General features: G+C 48.3%; 1 protein-coding gene across 2 annotated transcripts in view; it reads left to right on the top strand.

Moving 5' to 3' along the window:
• The first annotated feature begins 10088 nt into the window (after positions 1-10088).
• The window catches only part of ADAMTS17 (ADAM metallopeptidase with thrombospondin type 1 motif 17), a 174230-nt gene continuing 168397 nt past the window's right edge, over positions 10089-15921 (top strand). For both annotated transcript variants that reach the window (XM_053364884.1, XM_053364885.1), the window contains exons 1-2: positions 10089-10446; positions 14111-14478. In XM_053364884.1, coding sequence (XP_053220859.1) covers positions 10362-10446; positions 14111-14478 — 453 coding nt within the window. In that variant the 5' untranslated portion in view covers positions 10089-10361. The remainder of the gene's footprint in view (positions 10447-14110; positions 14479-15921) is intronic.

Here is a 15921-nt window from a genome sequence, read left to right on the forward strand (position 1 = left end):
TTTATACCCCGCCCATCTGGCTGGGTTTCTCCAGCCACTCTGGGCGGCTTCCAAGAGAATATTAAAATACAATAACCTATTAAACATTAAAAACTTCCCTAAACAGGGCTGCCTTCAGATGTCTTCTAAACGTATGGTAGTTGTTTTTCTCTTTGACATCTGGTGGGAGGGCATTCCACAGGGAGGGTGCCACTACTGAGAAGGCCCTCTGCCTGGTTCCCTGTAACTTGGCCTCTTGCAGCGAGGGAACCGCCAGAAGGCCCTCTGCGCTGGACCTCAGTGTCCAGGTGGAATGATGGGGGTGGAGACGCTCCTTCAGGTATATTGGACCAAGACTGTTTAGGGCTTTAAAGGTCAGCACCAACACTTTGAATTGTGCTCGGAAACATACTGGGAGCCAGTGTAGGTCTTTTAAGACCTGTGTTATATGGTCTCGGCAGCCGCTCCCAGTCACCAGTCTAGCTGCTGCATTCTGGATTAGTTGTAGTTTCCAGGTCACCTTCAAAGGTAGCCCCACATAGAGCGCATTGCAGTAGTCCAACTGAGAGATAACCAGAGCATGCACCACACTGGTGAGACAGTCGGCGGGCAGATAGGGTCTCAGCCTGCGTACCAGATGGAGTTGATAAACAGCTGCCCTGGACACAGAATTGACCTGAGCCTCCATGGACAGCTGTGAGCCCAGAATGACTCCCAGGCTGCGCACCTGGTCCTTCAGGGGCACAGTTATCCCATTCAGGACCACACCTGCCCGCCTCCTGTCCACCAAAAACAGAACTTCTGTCTTGTCAGGATTCAACCTCAATCTGTTAGCCGCCATCCATCCTCAACATATTCATGGAGGATTCAACATATTCATGGAGGAGAGGACTATCGAAGGCTACTAGCCACAATGGCTGTGCTCTGCCTCCATGGTTGAAGGCAGTTATGCTTCTGAACAGCCGTTGCTGGGAATTATAGAAGGGGAGAGTGCTCTTGTGCTTGAAGCTCTGCTTGAAGTTTTCCCACAGTGGTCGGCCACTGCGAAAACAGGATGCTGGACTAGATAGGCCATTGGCCTGATCCCGTAGGCTTTTACATTCTTCACTTTGATGCACCTTCACTTGCCTGAGGCCTCTCATCCCCAATGGACTTCCTCCATCTGAAACGTGGCTTCTGTTAGCTATTGGCGATGCAACTATTGGTGTTGGCAGCATGCAAAGCAGAGCAGTTGCTACAGACCAAAAGCGGTGATGGGAACAGGGTTGGAGGTGGGTCTACAGCTCCTGGATGGATGGGATGGTGGGATTTTGAGTTCAACCACATCTGGAGAACCTGGTATAAAGCCTCCAACTTAAACTGCAGAGATGAGATTTGAGGTGGGGGTGCGAACTGGCAAGAACTCTAGGACCCCCTGCAAGGGAGGAAAGGGGGGGAGACCCAACCTTTCTGCTTTCCACCCTGTCTTCTAAGTCAGCCTAGGTATTAAGCAGCAGAGAGGAAGTGAAGACCTTGACGTTAATCCCTTGTCAAAGAGTGGGATTCCCAATCAAAGAGATGGGGAGATCAAAGGCACCTAATCTCCCTCCTCCCTGACCACAGAGGGCTCCAGTAGGGTTCTGAGAGTTTATTTAGCTGACAGCCCCTCCCCTCCTTGACAGGATTACTGGAGGCTGTGGGTTTATTAGAAGGTGAGGCCAAAGAAAGTGGCCTGAGCTTCTACATATGACTTCTTCTCTCTGCCCACTCTGAACGTGAAGTCATAACAATCTGCTATAGGGGCAACGTTGCTGATGTTCGGTTGCTCCCAACTTCTTCCCCCCCCCCCCCAAGCGGAGAAGATATATCATCTATTTACTCAGCTGGCAACTTCCCCATTCGCCCTGCTTTTTGCTGGGCTGTCAATTGTTTGTGGGGCTCTGCCTCCCTTTTCCTCATTCTTCATTCATTGCAAGTTCAAAAGGCATCCCATGGAATAAGAAGGCACTGAATGCAGCGAGCTTTGGCTTTGATGTTCGGGAGGCTCATTTTCATTCTGAGGGTTCGAGCATTTCAGGAGGCCACTGGGTAAGGCTCACCTGACCTTCTGGAAGGTGATGGTGATGATGATTTCAGAAGGAAAGGTGAAGAAAACAATACTCTGGCTTTATACACGTTTTGTCTCAAGCCGGGACCCCCTCAAGTATCCAGTCCAATCCAAGTTATCCTCAGTCATCCTCCCCTCTGTTTCTGATATCCATGCTCAGACGGCCACTTACAGGAGGCAAAAATGGCAACCACCCCAACACATAGCTGGTGGGGGAGGAAGCATCAACAGCCTCAGGGGGAAACCCTATGTTTTGCAGAGGTACAATTAAAGGGAGACACACTCCAAAACTGCCCAATTAAAAACTGTGTGATCAGGCACCACAGACTGCTGACTGCTGCTTTGTTGTTGTTTTACCTATCACATTTATCTCTCACTTTTCCTTCAAGGAAAAGGACGCGGGTGGTGCTGTGGGTTAAACCACAGCCTAGGGCTTGCCGATCAGAAGGTCGGCGGTTCGAATCCCCGCAACGGGGTGAGCTCCCGTTGTTCGGTCCCTGCTCCTGCCAACCTACCTGTTCGAAAGCACGTCAAAGTGCAAGTAGATAAATAGGTACCGCTCCGGTGGGAAGGTATACGGCGTTTCTGTGCGCTGCTCTGGTTTGCCAGAAGCGGCTTAGTCATGCTGGCCACATGACCCGGAAGCTGTATGCCGGCTCCCTCAGCCAATAAAGCGAGATGAGCGCCACAACCCTAGAGTCGGCCATGACTGGACCTAATGGTCAGGGGTCCCTTTACCTTTACCTTTCCTTCAAGGAGCTCAGGTGGCACACATGGTTCTCTCCCTCCCTGTTTTATTCCTCACAACAGCCCTGTGAAGTAGGTTAGGCTAAGAGTCAGTAACTGGCCAAAGGTCATCCAATGAGCTTCATGGCCGATTGGGAATTTGAACCCTGGTCTCCCAGGTCCTAGTCCAACACTCTAATCACTACACCACACTGGCTCTCTTTAGCATCACCCAGCAAAACAGCCACAATGCAAGAAATCAGCCAAAGAATGGGCTATTGACTTCACATTAATATTTGAAAAATATTTTTCCCCTGCTCCACTCTCATCCTCTGCATTTGGTTCATACTGCCTTGTCCTTCACCAACGAATTCCTCAATCTGTTGCCTACTCTGAACCATTCCTTAAGCAACTTTGCCTCATGGATCTCTGACTCCCAGCACTCTTACTTTCCAGGATCACTGTCCTTTGCCTGATCCACAAAGCAGTTCTTGCCTCAGCCAGACCAACAACAGTCACTTCCCTCATAGTTACTGGACTGTGGAGATTGTCAGCTTTGTTCCTTGAACACTTGGAATGTTTGTGAACACTTTATCATCACAGAAGCTCAGCCAATCAGTGTAAAGGTTTCACGACCAACAGCATAGTGCACTATATTTTATACTTTCAGTATGTGGCTATATGAGAATTTTAATTGCAATCAGATTATCCTTTATCAGTATTTATTTACTGGTCCTAAAATGTCTATCCTACTTCCCCCCCGCCAATGGAGACGCTTAAGGCGGTTAACCCTATATAGCAAACAAGCCACTTCAAAAGTAAAAGAAGAAGAAGGCACAATCCCCATCCCTGAAACAATCATATTATTATTATTATTAAAATGTATACATTGCTCTTCATCATAGGATCAAAGGGCAGTTTACAGCATAAAAACACAGAAACACCTAACACATTAACAAACAAAAACAATAATCTTCAACGCCACCACAGTTTAAAAGGCATAGATTGTTTAATCAGCCAAAGGCCTGACTGATGAATAATGGCACCTAACGATATGTAATGAAGGCACCTAGCGTGCCTCCCTGGGAGAGCATTCCACAATCCGGGAGCCACCACAGAAAAAGCCCGTTGCTGCCCTCCAGAGCTCTTGTGTAGGGGGCACATGAAGAAGGGCATCCTCTGAAGAAGGGCCTCAGATGATGAAGGCAGGGTCTAGGTCAGTTCATATGGGGTCCTTGGCTGTTTAAGGCTTTATAGGTCAAATCTAGCACTTTGAACTGGGCCTGGAAACTAACTGGCAACCAGTGCAGTAGGACCAGGATTGGTGCCATTTGCTAATATCCCATCCTCCTCCTATTGCTCTTGGTCACCAGACCAACAGCAATAGGAGGAGGAAGGATGGGATATTAGCAAATGGAACCAATTATGCTCTATTCAGCTCAAGGGGACTTACTCCCACATAAGTGTGTTTAGGATTGCAGCCTCAATACCAGTTTTGGTATTGCTAAAAATGATCACTAGGTGGCGGTAGAGTCACACTTCTCTGTATAGGAGAAGGTGAGGACCAATCTTAAGAGACTGTGGAGAAGAATCATCCCCCTCCATTGACTTTGTAAGCAAATGACTGTCAGGATGCATAATGGAATCTGCCAGGTTGCCCCCAAACACTCTGAAGCGTTCCCCTTTCCTAGGGGCCTGATCCTGGCGAGCCTCCAGATGTTGCTGGACTGTGACTACTGTAGCCATCATTGGCCATCTGGGACTTGGACTCAAATCACCCATGGAGGTCTCCCTTCCCCTGCAAACCTCACTGCCTTTATATCACCTGGATATGCACATTTTTTACAGGCAACACATTATGCAAATACTCATTTAATACACGCATTGTCCTCAATTTGAACAAATTCCCTTGATTTGCACAATGTATCTTGAGCCCAGTTTTGCATAATTATGATTGCAGGTGACCAGAACTGATAGTGTCATGGTCATGGAGAAGGAAGAAGAGAGGTACAGCGAAACGTGGAACATTTAATTAGTATTGTCAAGTAAACAGAGGCCACGAAGAAGAGAGGTGTAGCTTGGCCAAGCTCAGAGGTCACTGCGAAATCTTGCCAACGCTGACTCTGGGTTTTCAAACCTATCTACACATCCATAAGAACCAAACATCTTTTATTTATACAAAATAGAAATTGTGGTGTACTTCCCATACTCACCCCTCCCCCCCCAAAAAATCATCCAGAAGATGGCCAACTCTGATTATAGGTTTGAGTCTTCGGTTATTATAGACTAGCCTGCCATGACTGCTTTATAGGCTGAAATGAGCAACACACCATGTAGAGTTAATTATAGGTAGAATTCATTGGGCTGTCAGCAGTCCTTTCAATTTTATTAATTGGCGAGCCAGGCTTTCTCTTAAAGGTCTGTCTGTGCCGTCTTTCCACAACCCACGTTTTGAACTACAACTCCCATCATTCCCAGCCAGCACAGGAAATCAGATCAGGAGATAAGGTTGCAGGGTCTGGCAGGCGAAAGCTGGTCCACAGGACAGAGGCTAGCTGCTCCTGCTCTATAACCCCTCTGCAGCGCCACAGATCCAGCTCAATGGTGTAACGTTGGAAAATGTCGATCACTTCTCCTACCTAGGCAATTATCTTTCCACATTGATGCCAAAATCCAGCATCGCCTGAGCTTTGTGAGTGCAGCTTTCTCCCAATTGAAGTGTAGCATGTTTGAGGACTGGGACATTCGCAGGGAAACCAAAATGCTTGTTTACAAAGCTATTGTACTACGAACCTTACTATATGCTTGTGAAACATGGACCACTTATAAACGCCATCTCCAACTCCTTGAAAGATTCCATCAATGGTGTCTCTGAAAAAAAATTACACTTGGGAAGACAGGCGAACTAATATCAGTGTGCTGGAAGAAACAAAGATCTCCAGTATTGAAGCAATGATTCTTCAACACCAACTTTGTTGGACTGGTCATGTTGTGCGGATGCCTGATGATCGACTTCCAAAGCAACTACTCTATTCTGAACTTAAAAAGAGGTTTAAAGACTGTCTCAAGGCAAATCTTTAAAAATGTAGTACAAACACTGACAACTGGGAAACACTGGCCTGTGAGCGCTCCAGTTGGAGAACAGTCTTTACCAAAGGTGTAATGGGCTTTGAAGACATTCAAACTCAGGACGCAAGGGAGAAACGTGCTAAGAGGAAGGCACCTTTGGCAAATCCACAACGTGATCAACTCCCGCCTGGAAACCAATGTCCCCACTGTGGAAGGACTTGTGGATCCAGAATTGGCCTCCACAGTCACTTATGGATTCATTGTTAAAACCGTGTTCATGGAAGACAATCTTACTCGGCTATGAGTGATCGCCAAAGATAGTATATTAGTTTAAAACAGGCTCAAAGCTGAGTAATCAACACAACTCCCAATCCAGGAGCTCTGGGTGTTGTATTTCTGCGACGATCTAAGGATCTTTGGACAGAATTCACAGCTTAGTGGTTTAGCCATCAATCCCCTTCCCAGGGAACTCTGGGAATTATAACTCACTTAGGGGAATAGGGCATAGGGTTGCCATATTTTGAAGAGCAAAAAAGAGGACACATTTGCCGACTTCTACTTTTAACTATGGATCCCTATGATGACTCTCATTTTACATACCCCTGAAAAAGAGGACGTGTCCTGGAAAAAGAGGACATATGGCAATCCTAAATAAAGGCCCCATCAAAACTCTCAGCACCCTAAACAAACTACTGCTCCTATAATTTTGGGGGAGAAACCAAAGTAGCATCATAGCGCTTTAAATGTATGGTGTGGGCTTTGCAATTTTGTGGGTACAGAAGAAGCAGGCACACAAAGGCTTGATCAGGTGCTGAAGATTCCTGTGTGCTCTCATGAGAAAAGGCATCAAGTCACGACTACGTTGCCATGTGTTTGTTCTCTAGGAAGGCCACAAAAATGAACCAGATAGCAGATAAGAGCATTTTAATATATGATGCCTAAGTGTTTTTAGGGTTGATAGCAAGCTCTGTGATATGGCAAGCCCAGATATGGGCTTTTCCCTGGAATAATCTGCACCATTTTGCTGCCTAGCTAAAATGGGCAGAATATCAAATGGATATGCCAAAAGTTCAGTTCTTCTGTATTACCCACCCACTTCGTTCAAACCATGCTTGGGAAGGACAGCTGTGGACCCTGCTATATACCTGATGATGCAATTAGGCACACACCCCTTGCACCCCTAGCTCTGCAAGCTTCTTCTGCTTCCGCCAGAAACAGGGATATGGCTGAAAGGATCCACTTTACTCTGGCCACAGAGGGCATTCACACAACCACTTGATCAGGCATTAGTCTGACGTAGATAGTGTCTCAAACTCACAAGACTTTACAAGGCAATTGTCCCAAGCCAGATCTACAGCCTTGTGCATTAAGCACAAGGACAAGCGTGGGTGGCTGAAGAACATAATAACTTAATCTGCAGAAGCAAAAGTTCAACCCCATTCTCATCACAGTTGCCTGTCTTCTCTGCCTTTTCCCTCAAACCTCTTCCTACTTCACTTATTTTTTCTGTGCATTACTGCTCCCTGATCCATCACACACTTCCTTCAACCACAGGAAGGAACAGGGGAAGCTGCCTCCTATTGAGACAGACAATTGGTCTAAGCTCAGTACTGTCTACACTGACTGGCAGTGGCTTTCCAGGTTTTCCCAGCCCTACCTGGAGGTGCTAGGGAAGGAACCTAGGGCCACCTGAATGCAAAGCAGATGCTATATGGACCTTCCCCTGGAACCTTAGAGAGTTTCTCACACACAGGCTAAGACCATAAAGTTATTCTGCAAGTTTGTGGCAGAGATGACCTCTGAAACTATCTTGTCCCTGGGCTGCCTGCCCTTTAGTTTCCCTACCTCCTGAGTTTCCTTCCAAAGCTTCCAGTCCTTAATACTGCCCCTTTCACTCCATGGGAAGTTTCAACCCCAGTCAAACTGCCAATGTTCCCTGCCTTCAGCGAAACTGGACAGCAGCTAATCTGTTTCAGAAGCTCCACTGTCACAAGTACAATGCTACATAGATATCCCCTTGAGAGGAAGCCAGAGATGCTATCAGGAAGAGGGGAAGGGATGTAGGGAGGAAAGTTACTTTGATGAGCAGCCAACTTAACCCTTGCTTCCCAGGCCAAGAGCCAAAGGGATTCTTATTGCAAAGATGTCTATAACATATGCCTGATGTCTCTGAAGGCTTACTAACTTTGCAATAATGGTTGCAAAACTTGGCTTCTCTGCTGGGTATTTAAAATGACAAAGAGGAGTGGGGAGAGGGAGGGAGAGAATGAGAATAAAATGTAGAACAAGCAGCAGTGGAAGGGTTTGTTTCCTATAAGATAACTTGAGGTAGTCAAGTAGCACCCAGAGGAGAGTGCAAGTCTGGGAGTAAAGGAAGGCCTAGGCACTAAAGCAAGGTCAGTAAATGGTTTGTGTGCCAGTGTGGTGTAGTGGTTAAGAGCAGTAGTCTCGTAATCTGGGGAACCGGGTTCGCGTCTCCGCTCCTCCACATGCAGCTGCTGGGTGACCTTGGGCCAGTCACACTTCTTTGAAGTCTCTCAGCCCCACTCACCTCACAGAGTGTTTGTTGTGGGGGAGGAAGGGAAAAGAGAATGTTAGCCGCTTTGAGACTCCTGAAGGGGAGTGAAAGGCGGGATATCAAATCCAAACTCTTCTTCTTCTTCTTCTTTGGGTCATGTCTGAAAATCCATAGGGGAGGAAGAAGTGGATAATACTATTAGTACAAGAGAGGATACCCTCCAGCACTTTGAAGACAAAATCTGGAGTGCCATCTTCCCAGATGCTTTCTTCCCATTTTTTATTGCAAAACCTGGTGGACTGCCTTGCCCCAGATCAGATCCAGGAGCAGAGCTGGCGACAGTGTCCCAGTCTGGAGGAGAAGGCAGCTGTTGCCCTCCAGTGCTGTATTTAAAACCCTCACAGGAGAGAACTTCGTGGAGTCGTCTTTGAAACTAGCTGGAGGGTAACAGGTGAGAGAAGGCTTGGCTGCAATTCCTGGCAGCGGTTCTCTGGGGATTCGAGACAGGAGTGTTTCCAAACTGTGCCTGAAGATGCCAGGGATTGAATTCTGGATCTTCTGCATGGAGAGCACATCCTCACAGGATGAGCCAGGCATGATCTAGCAGCCTTCCCCAACCTGGTGCCCTCCAGCAGTTCCTCAGGTATCCTGGGTCTGAGCCGTTAAGTGTCCTCCTACCTGTCCATAATTTGAGGACTGAGTCAACCTCTGTGGGCATAGCATGGTTTCTGAAGAGTTGTTCCCAGAAGCAAACTGGCAGCCAGAGAGTTGGGTGGCTCTTCCTGTCATTGGCTCTGGCGCCACCTACTGCTGGACTCCCTGCCTTCTGCCCTACCAGTACAAATGGGCACCAGACACCTCTGAAAGCAGGATGCAAATAAATATTGTACATAGGCAAGCAAACTTTGAGCAGTTGCAGACTCCCTCCAAGTCCCCAGCCTCAGAGTGTTTCTTGGTCACAGAAGTGTTTCCCAAAAGGCTCTGCTTTGACCTCTTTCCAGTTGAAACAATCATTCTGGCAAGGTGACTGGAGGCAAAAGGAGGATGGCAGGGCTGCAGGGCTTTTATTAGAGAGAATTTTTTATTAGAGAGAATTTTCTGCAGGTACAGCTTCTCTCTCGTGTGACAAACCACACACTTGTTGACATTCCTTCTTGTCTACCGTTAAAAACGACAACACCCAATCTGCTTGTGCTTTGAGACAGGCTTTTGTATGTAAAATAAATAACTGTAAAAAGGAATCCATCAACTGTACTTCAACTCCCCTCAGCCTTTCCTGGTCCTGTACTGTACTTTCAACAGCTAGCTACCATGGCCATAGGGGTTGCCAACTTTTTTGGGCCGCTCCTGTGGCTGTGCCTTTAAACAGCAGCCAGCCCAACGCACAGAAACGCAGAAGGGGAAACCCCTTTTTTCCAGGCACCTGATCTCCAAGCCAAGTAAAACGTCTCCTGCTGAACTTCTGCAGGTCAACCTGGTAGGAGAGCCTGGGATGGCAGCGCCTCTGACCCAAGCGCACCTGAACCCACCAGGTTGCAAAACCAACCAACCGGCACCCGCCTCTGTAGCGCCACCTGGCGGCGGCGCTTCCCCTTCGCCCGCAACCCACGTGTACCGCTTCTCCTTTTACAACCTCGCTATTTACCCGAGTGTGTTAATTCCGACGACCAATCAGTGGGCAGGAGGTGTAGCTCTGGGAGGTTAAGCTCCAATCAGCACCTGCGAGTGGAGAAGGGAGGAGATGCTCTCTCCCTCTCTCCCCCCCGCTTCTCCCTCCCCCCTTTCCTCCCTTTCTGTAAACCACGTTGAGTTTGTAGCGCTAATTAATTTTTCCAAAGTCTGGGAGGGCTTCGCTGCAATTCGGGATTCCGCTGCTGCTGCTGCCGCTGCTGCCGCCATCAACGGCCCTTCTTCGCCTTCCTCCTCCTCCTCTTCTCCCTGCACCGCAGAGCCCAGTTGCGGAGGCCCCTCGGCTACAATAAAATGTTTGACGGCTCCTTCCTGTCTCTTATATCTCCCCTTCTGTTGCGGCTGCTACTGGTGCTCTGCGGACCGGGCACCCATTCAGGTAGGGGTGACTCTGCGGATTTTCTCCCCACTTCAATCTTCTGCCTTCTGTCGTCTCCCTGGATTTGACATTTTGGAAGCGGGCGCGGGGAAGGGAAGTTTTTTTTTGGGGGGGGGGTTGGCGGACTAGACTGCAAATTGCATGCATTTTCAAAACGCACACCAACCCTTCGAGATACAATCATTTCGGGGAAGCCCCATATTTGTTGCATCCTTCCCCCGTCCCCTTAACAAGATGCAAAAGTTTGCAAAGCCAAATGGCATGTTCGTTTACTTCTCTCTCTTTTCCACCCTCCCTTCCGTTATATGGCTCTGGTCCCAGTTTTCCTTATCCAAAAGGATGTATCTGTTTCCAGACTTGTATATTCTTTATTCCTGGCTGGTCTTCTTGCAAACCTCACCCCCCCTCTCTCTCCCCTCTCTCTTCTTTTTTAATAGGTTTGGTGAAATGTGAGTACCCCCTCCACACTCTCCCTCCTTCCCTCTCCTTGTGTGTGTGTGTGTGTGTAATATCTAAAATACTTTTCTTGAACGATGCAAGAAAACTCTGGCGTTGTTCGGTTCTTTATCTCCCTCCCCCACTTTTCCCTTTATGCTGCACAACTAAAAGAAAAGTTGTAGCTACTGGCGGCAAATAAAATTAAAAAGAACCATCACCTCTCTCTCTTCTCTTCTCTGCCTGCAGCTGGCTCAGAACTTCCAGGGCATTTGATCTGGGAATATATCTCATTTATTTCTTAAACTGCTAAATGGGCAGTGCATGGGATGTAGGGAGAGGATATGTGACAAGTTAAATGGAAGGTGATGTGTCAATGGCTACTGACCCTGATGGCCGAAGGCATTATGCTTCTGAATCCCAGTTGCTGGAAACCGCAGGAGGGTAAAGAGCTGTTGTACTCGGGTCCTGCTGCTTGTGCGCCTCCTGTAAGCATCTGGCTTGCCACTGGGATAATGGGATGCTTGGCAAGGCGAGCCACTGCCCTCATCCAGCAGCAGACTCGTCTTCCATCCTTACGATAGGCAGAACTATAGAATCGTAGAGTTGGAAGGGACCCTTCTAATCCAATCCCCTGCAATGCAGGAATGTGCAGTTGTCCCATACAGGGATCAAACCTGCAACCTTGACGTACATTGTAACCAAGTGAGCTATCCAAGCTTCCCTAGTAAACGGAGCTTCAAAGGCAGTCTAAATTCTGAGTGTCAAGATGCTGGGGTCAAATAAAGAAGGGAAGGCTGGCAGATCCATGGAGGATAAGTCTACCTGTGACTGCTAGTTGTGTGATGAGTGCTCTAGTCTGTATGTCTCTTGATACTGGTGCTGAGAATCACAAGGTTGGGGGGGGAATTGTTGCATTCTGGTCTTGCTTGCAGACTTTCTATAGGCACATGGGTGACTACGGTGAGAACAGGATGCTGGGCTAGGTGGGACTTTGGCCTGATCCAGCCTGGGCTCTGTTTATGTTCTGAGAGGCAACCGAAAGTCCCATGGCAAAGACCTAGTACACTTGTTCCATTGGTCCATCTAGCTCACAGGATTGCGTCAATACTGGTTGCTGGGATTTGCAAGCAGGGAGAGTGCCGCCGCTCTCAGGTCTCGCTTTTGAGCATCCCACAAGCATCTGGTTGGCCACCGTGAGAACAAGATGTTGGGCTAGGTACAAGTTTGCCAGACTTGTGGTCTAACTACAGCTGGAGGCCCAACTCCCATCATCCTTAGCTAGCGGGACCAGTGGTCAGGGATGATGGGAATCGTAGTTCAAAACCGGCTGGAGACCCAAGTTTGGGAAACCCTTGGCTAGATAGACCTTTGGCATGGCCCAGCAGGGCTCTTGTGTTTCAGCATCAATGAGTATGTAACAGAATGCTGGCGAGACAATCCTTAGCCTGACCCAGAAGTGCAGCAGAATGTGTATGAACCAAGGGAATTTAGGTAGCTCAGTTGGATAGAGCATGGTGCTGATAACGCCAAGGTTGCAGGTTCGATCCTGCTATGGGACAGCTGCATATGCCTGCAATGCAGGGGCTTGGACTACATAATCCTTGTGGTATGCCACCTGGAGCTCCTTGGAGAAAAAGATGGGATATAAATGTAATAAATAAATGCACTGCACACAGATGCTCACAGATTCAATCCTTCACATCTTCCATTTAAAGAAAAGCGGTTCAGAGAGTTGATGACGAGGGAGAAATATTTGCCCAAGACCCTGGAGAGGCCCAGACAGTCAGAGCAGAACTGAAATGGATGGGCAGAGAGTATGGCAGCTTCCTTTGTTCATTCCTATGTGCTTTTGAGCATATGCAGAGTGCTTTCCGTCGCTATTAACAGTTGCCAGAGTAACCCCAGTTGACCTCCTCCTCCTCCTCCTTCCCCACACACCTGTGGGGAACAAAGGAGGATTAGGAACAAAGGGGGAGAAGTAGGAAGGATGTGACCTGAACCTAAATCTGAATCCTACTATGTCTGATTTAAAAAAAGAAATATAGTGTGTCCATCCTCTAACACGTAGAGAGGTTGTGTAATTCTGACAAAGCATCATCAAAAGTCTGACAAGTATAAAAAAAGATCAGTTTTAAAAAGTAGTAAAGGTAAAGGGACCCCTGACCATTAGGTCCAGTCGTGGCCGACTCTGGGGTTGCGGTGCTCATCTCGCTTTATTGGCCGAGGGAACCGGCGTACAGCTTCCAGGTCATGTGGCCATCATTACTAAGCCGCTTCTGGCGAACCAGAGCAGCGCACGGAAACGCCATTTACCTTCCTGCCGGAGCAATCCCTATTTATCTACTTGCACTTTGACGTGCTTTCGAACTGCTAGGTTGGCAGGAGCTGGGACTGAGCAACAGCTCACTCTGTTGCGGGGATTCAAACTGCCAACCTTCTGATCGGTAAGCCCTAGACTCAGTGGTTTAGACCACAGCGCCACCCGCGTCCTTTAAAAAGCAGTAATGCTGGGCAAATAATAATAATAATAAATGTCCAGCATTTTCAACTTCTGACCAGAGAGCTCTGCCTTCTCAGTCACAATGTACCAAAGGGGGTTGCATGTTGTTGGAGAGGGGATTCGCTCTGCATATGTGCAGAGGTGCCCTCTTCTTACAGACTCCAGTGTAAGACTGCCAGGTTCTAGCATTGCGAATAAGGTTCTGAAAATAGGTTTGGCTCTGGTGAGGTTGTGGTTTTAATTAAGACAGGGGTGGGAAACATCTGGCCTGCAGCCTGGCCTCACCATTTGACCCATGCAGATGCTGTATCTCAAGCCACCAACCTGACTGCGTAGATTTCATGGGGTGGCAGCCCCAAGCAGGTATCTCCTTGCGTTCTTACGACTAACAGTGAATACAGTGGTACCTCAGGTTACAGACGCTTCAGGTTACAGACTCCGCTAACCCAGAAATAGTACCTCGGGTTAAGAACTTTGCTTCAGGATGAGAACAGAAATCGCAGGGCAGTGGTGCAGCAGCAGCAGGAGGCCCCATTAGCTAAAGTGGTGCTTCAGGTTAAGAACAGTTTCAGGTTAAGAACGGACCTCCAGAACAAATTTAGTTCTTAACCCGAGGTACCACTGTATAACCTTCTACCTGGGAGTTGGGTTCTCTGTCCTGTATTGCTGATGGCTGCTAATGCTCTCTCAACCCCCTTTCTTCTCTCCCTCTGCGTCTTTTTGCAGTCAATGCGGACCTGGGTGTGATGATCATCCCGGAGCAGGTGCCTCTTGACAAGATCCCTTCCCTGCAGGTCAGAGGGATCCACTCTGAGGAGCGTAGGAGGCGACGCTCTGTGCCTCTGCAGCCTGAAGAAGAGGCCGAGGTGCTGATCGTCCGCCTCCCCGCCGGGCTGGGCTCCGACCCAGGCTCTGACATCTACTTGAACCTTCGCCGAAATGGGCAGTTTTTGGCACCGGGTTTCTCCGTGGAGGAAATTGGCGTGGGCCGAAGCAGCCGCCGTGTGGACTTGGATCGCCTCTGCTTCTACACAGGGCACGTGCTCAACCGCAGCGCAGACTCCTTCGCTTCCCTCAGTGCCTGCGGCGGGCTGGTACTTGTCTCTGGGCGAATTTGCCCTCGATGGGCGCAGTCTGGTGTTGCGGGAGGCCGTTGTTTGGGGGAGAAGAGCCTGTGGAAGAGTGTGTTGGGTGGGGCATGGAGTTAAGGGAGTCGAGAGACAGGAATGTGAGAAGGCGGGTGGGTCCCCTGTACCTAGAAAGTGGGGAGCCCGGTCAGGCTAGAGAACAGCGTTGCAAACCTGTGTCCGTTCCCTTACGATTTTCAGTTAGTTAAAGGTTACGCTGTCAGTTTCGTACTGACAAGTGGAAGAAAATTGTAGCAGTCTGGCCTGCTTCTGATATCAGAATTACAGCCAGCCAGCCATTCCCTTTTCTTAGGTACTCCATTCCATTTAGCCATCATGTTTTCCATTTCCCCACTCCAACCTTCAGGCAGCATTTTGTGGCTGCTGCGTAGGCTCAGTCCTCTTTGGACAGTGCCTGGAGTGCATGCCCTGGAACAGGAGGTGCTCTTAATGTTTTACCCCGGGGCCTACTTAAGAGGGCTGACAATTTCTGAGGCCTACCAGTCTCAAAATGGTGGAGGCGGGAGGTAGCGTCTGGCTTAATTAGGTGGCTGTTACTGACATGGTTTTCTATTGATCCCTAATCAGCCTCTGGTCATTGCTAAATTCTTTGCCACAGTGTTTTTCATGTGGCAAGGAGTTCTGTAGTCTATCTTGCCTGTATTTCAAAACAAATGTTGCTCATCCTGGGGATATTGTAAGATGAGTTTGCTGATCTAGAGGCTCAAAGTAAAGCACACTTACATTCACTTCCTTTTGCTGCAGTTACTCTCTCTTACCCTGTTCCTTTCTATTCTCAGTTGTTGTTTTATTTGTTGTTGTTTAGTCGTGTCCGACTCTTCGTGACCCCATGGACCAGAGCATGCCAGGCACTTCTGTCTTCCACTGCCTCCCGCAGTTTGGTCAGACTCATGCTGGTAGCTTCGAGAACACTATCCAACCATCTCGTCCTCTGTTGTCCCCTTCTCCTTGTGCCCTCCATCTTTCCCAGCATCAGGGTCTTTTCCAGGGAGTCTTCTCTTCTCATGAGGTGGCCAGAGTATTGGAGCCTGAGCTTCACGATCTGTCCTTCCAGTTGTTGTTTTTTTATTATTATTATTATTATTATTATTATTATTATTATTATTATTATTGTTATTATTAATTTTCAATAACTTTTGTTGTCTCTAATTTCCCTTAACACCTCCTCAGGTCTTTTCCCCTTTGAGAAAGGAGGTCTACCCCCCTTCCCCCAAATTTATCTGACCCTCAGCCATCTTGACTCGCCATATGAGGAGTGCTGACATTAATGCAACCATTAGCCCCACACGGCCAGGGGACTAGATGGGTCATGGCACCATGGCTCACTAGTCGCCTCTGGCCCAGCGTTTGGGAAACTCTATGCTAAACTATTCCTCTGACGCTCCTTTG

Source organism: Podarcis raffonei, chromosome 14, assembly GCF_027172205.1.
Source record: "Podarcis raffonei isolate rPodRaf1 chromosome 14, rPodRaf1.pri, whole genome shotgun sequence".
In the NCBI taxonomy this organism is placed as follows: Eukaryota; Metazoa; Chordata; class Lepidosauria; order Squamata; family Lacertidae; genus Podarcis; species Podarcis raffonei.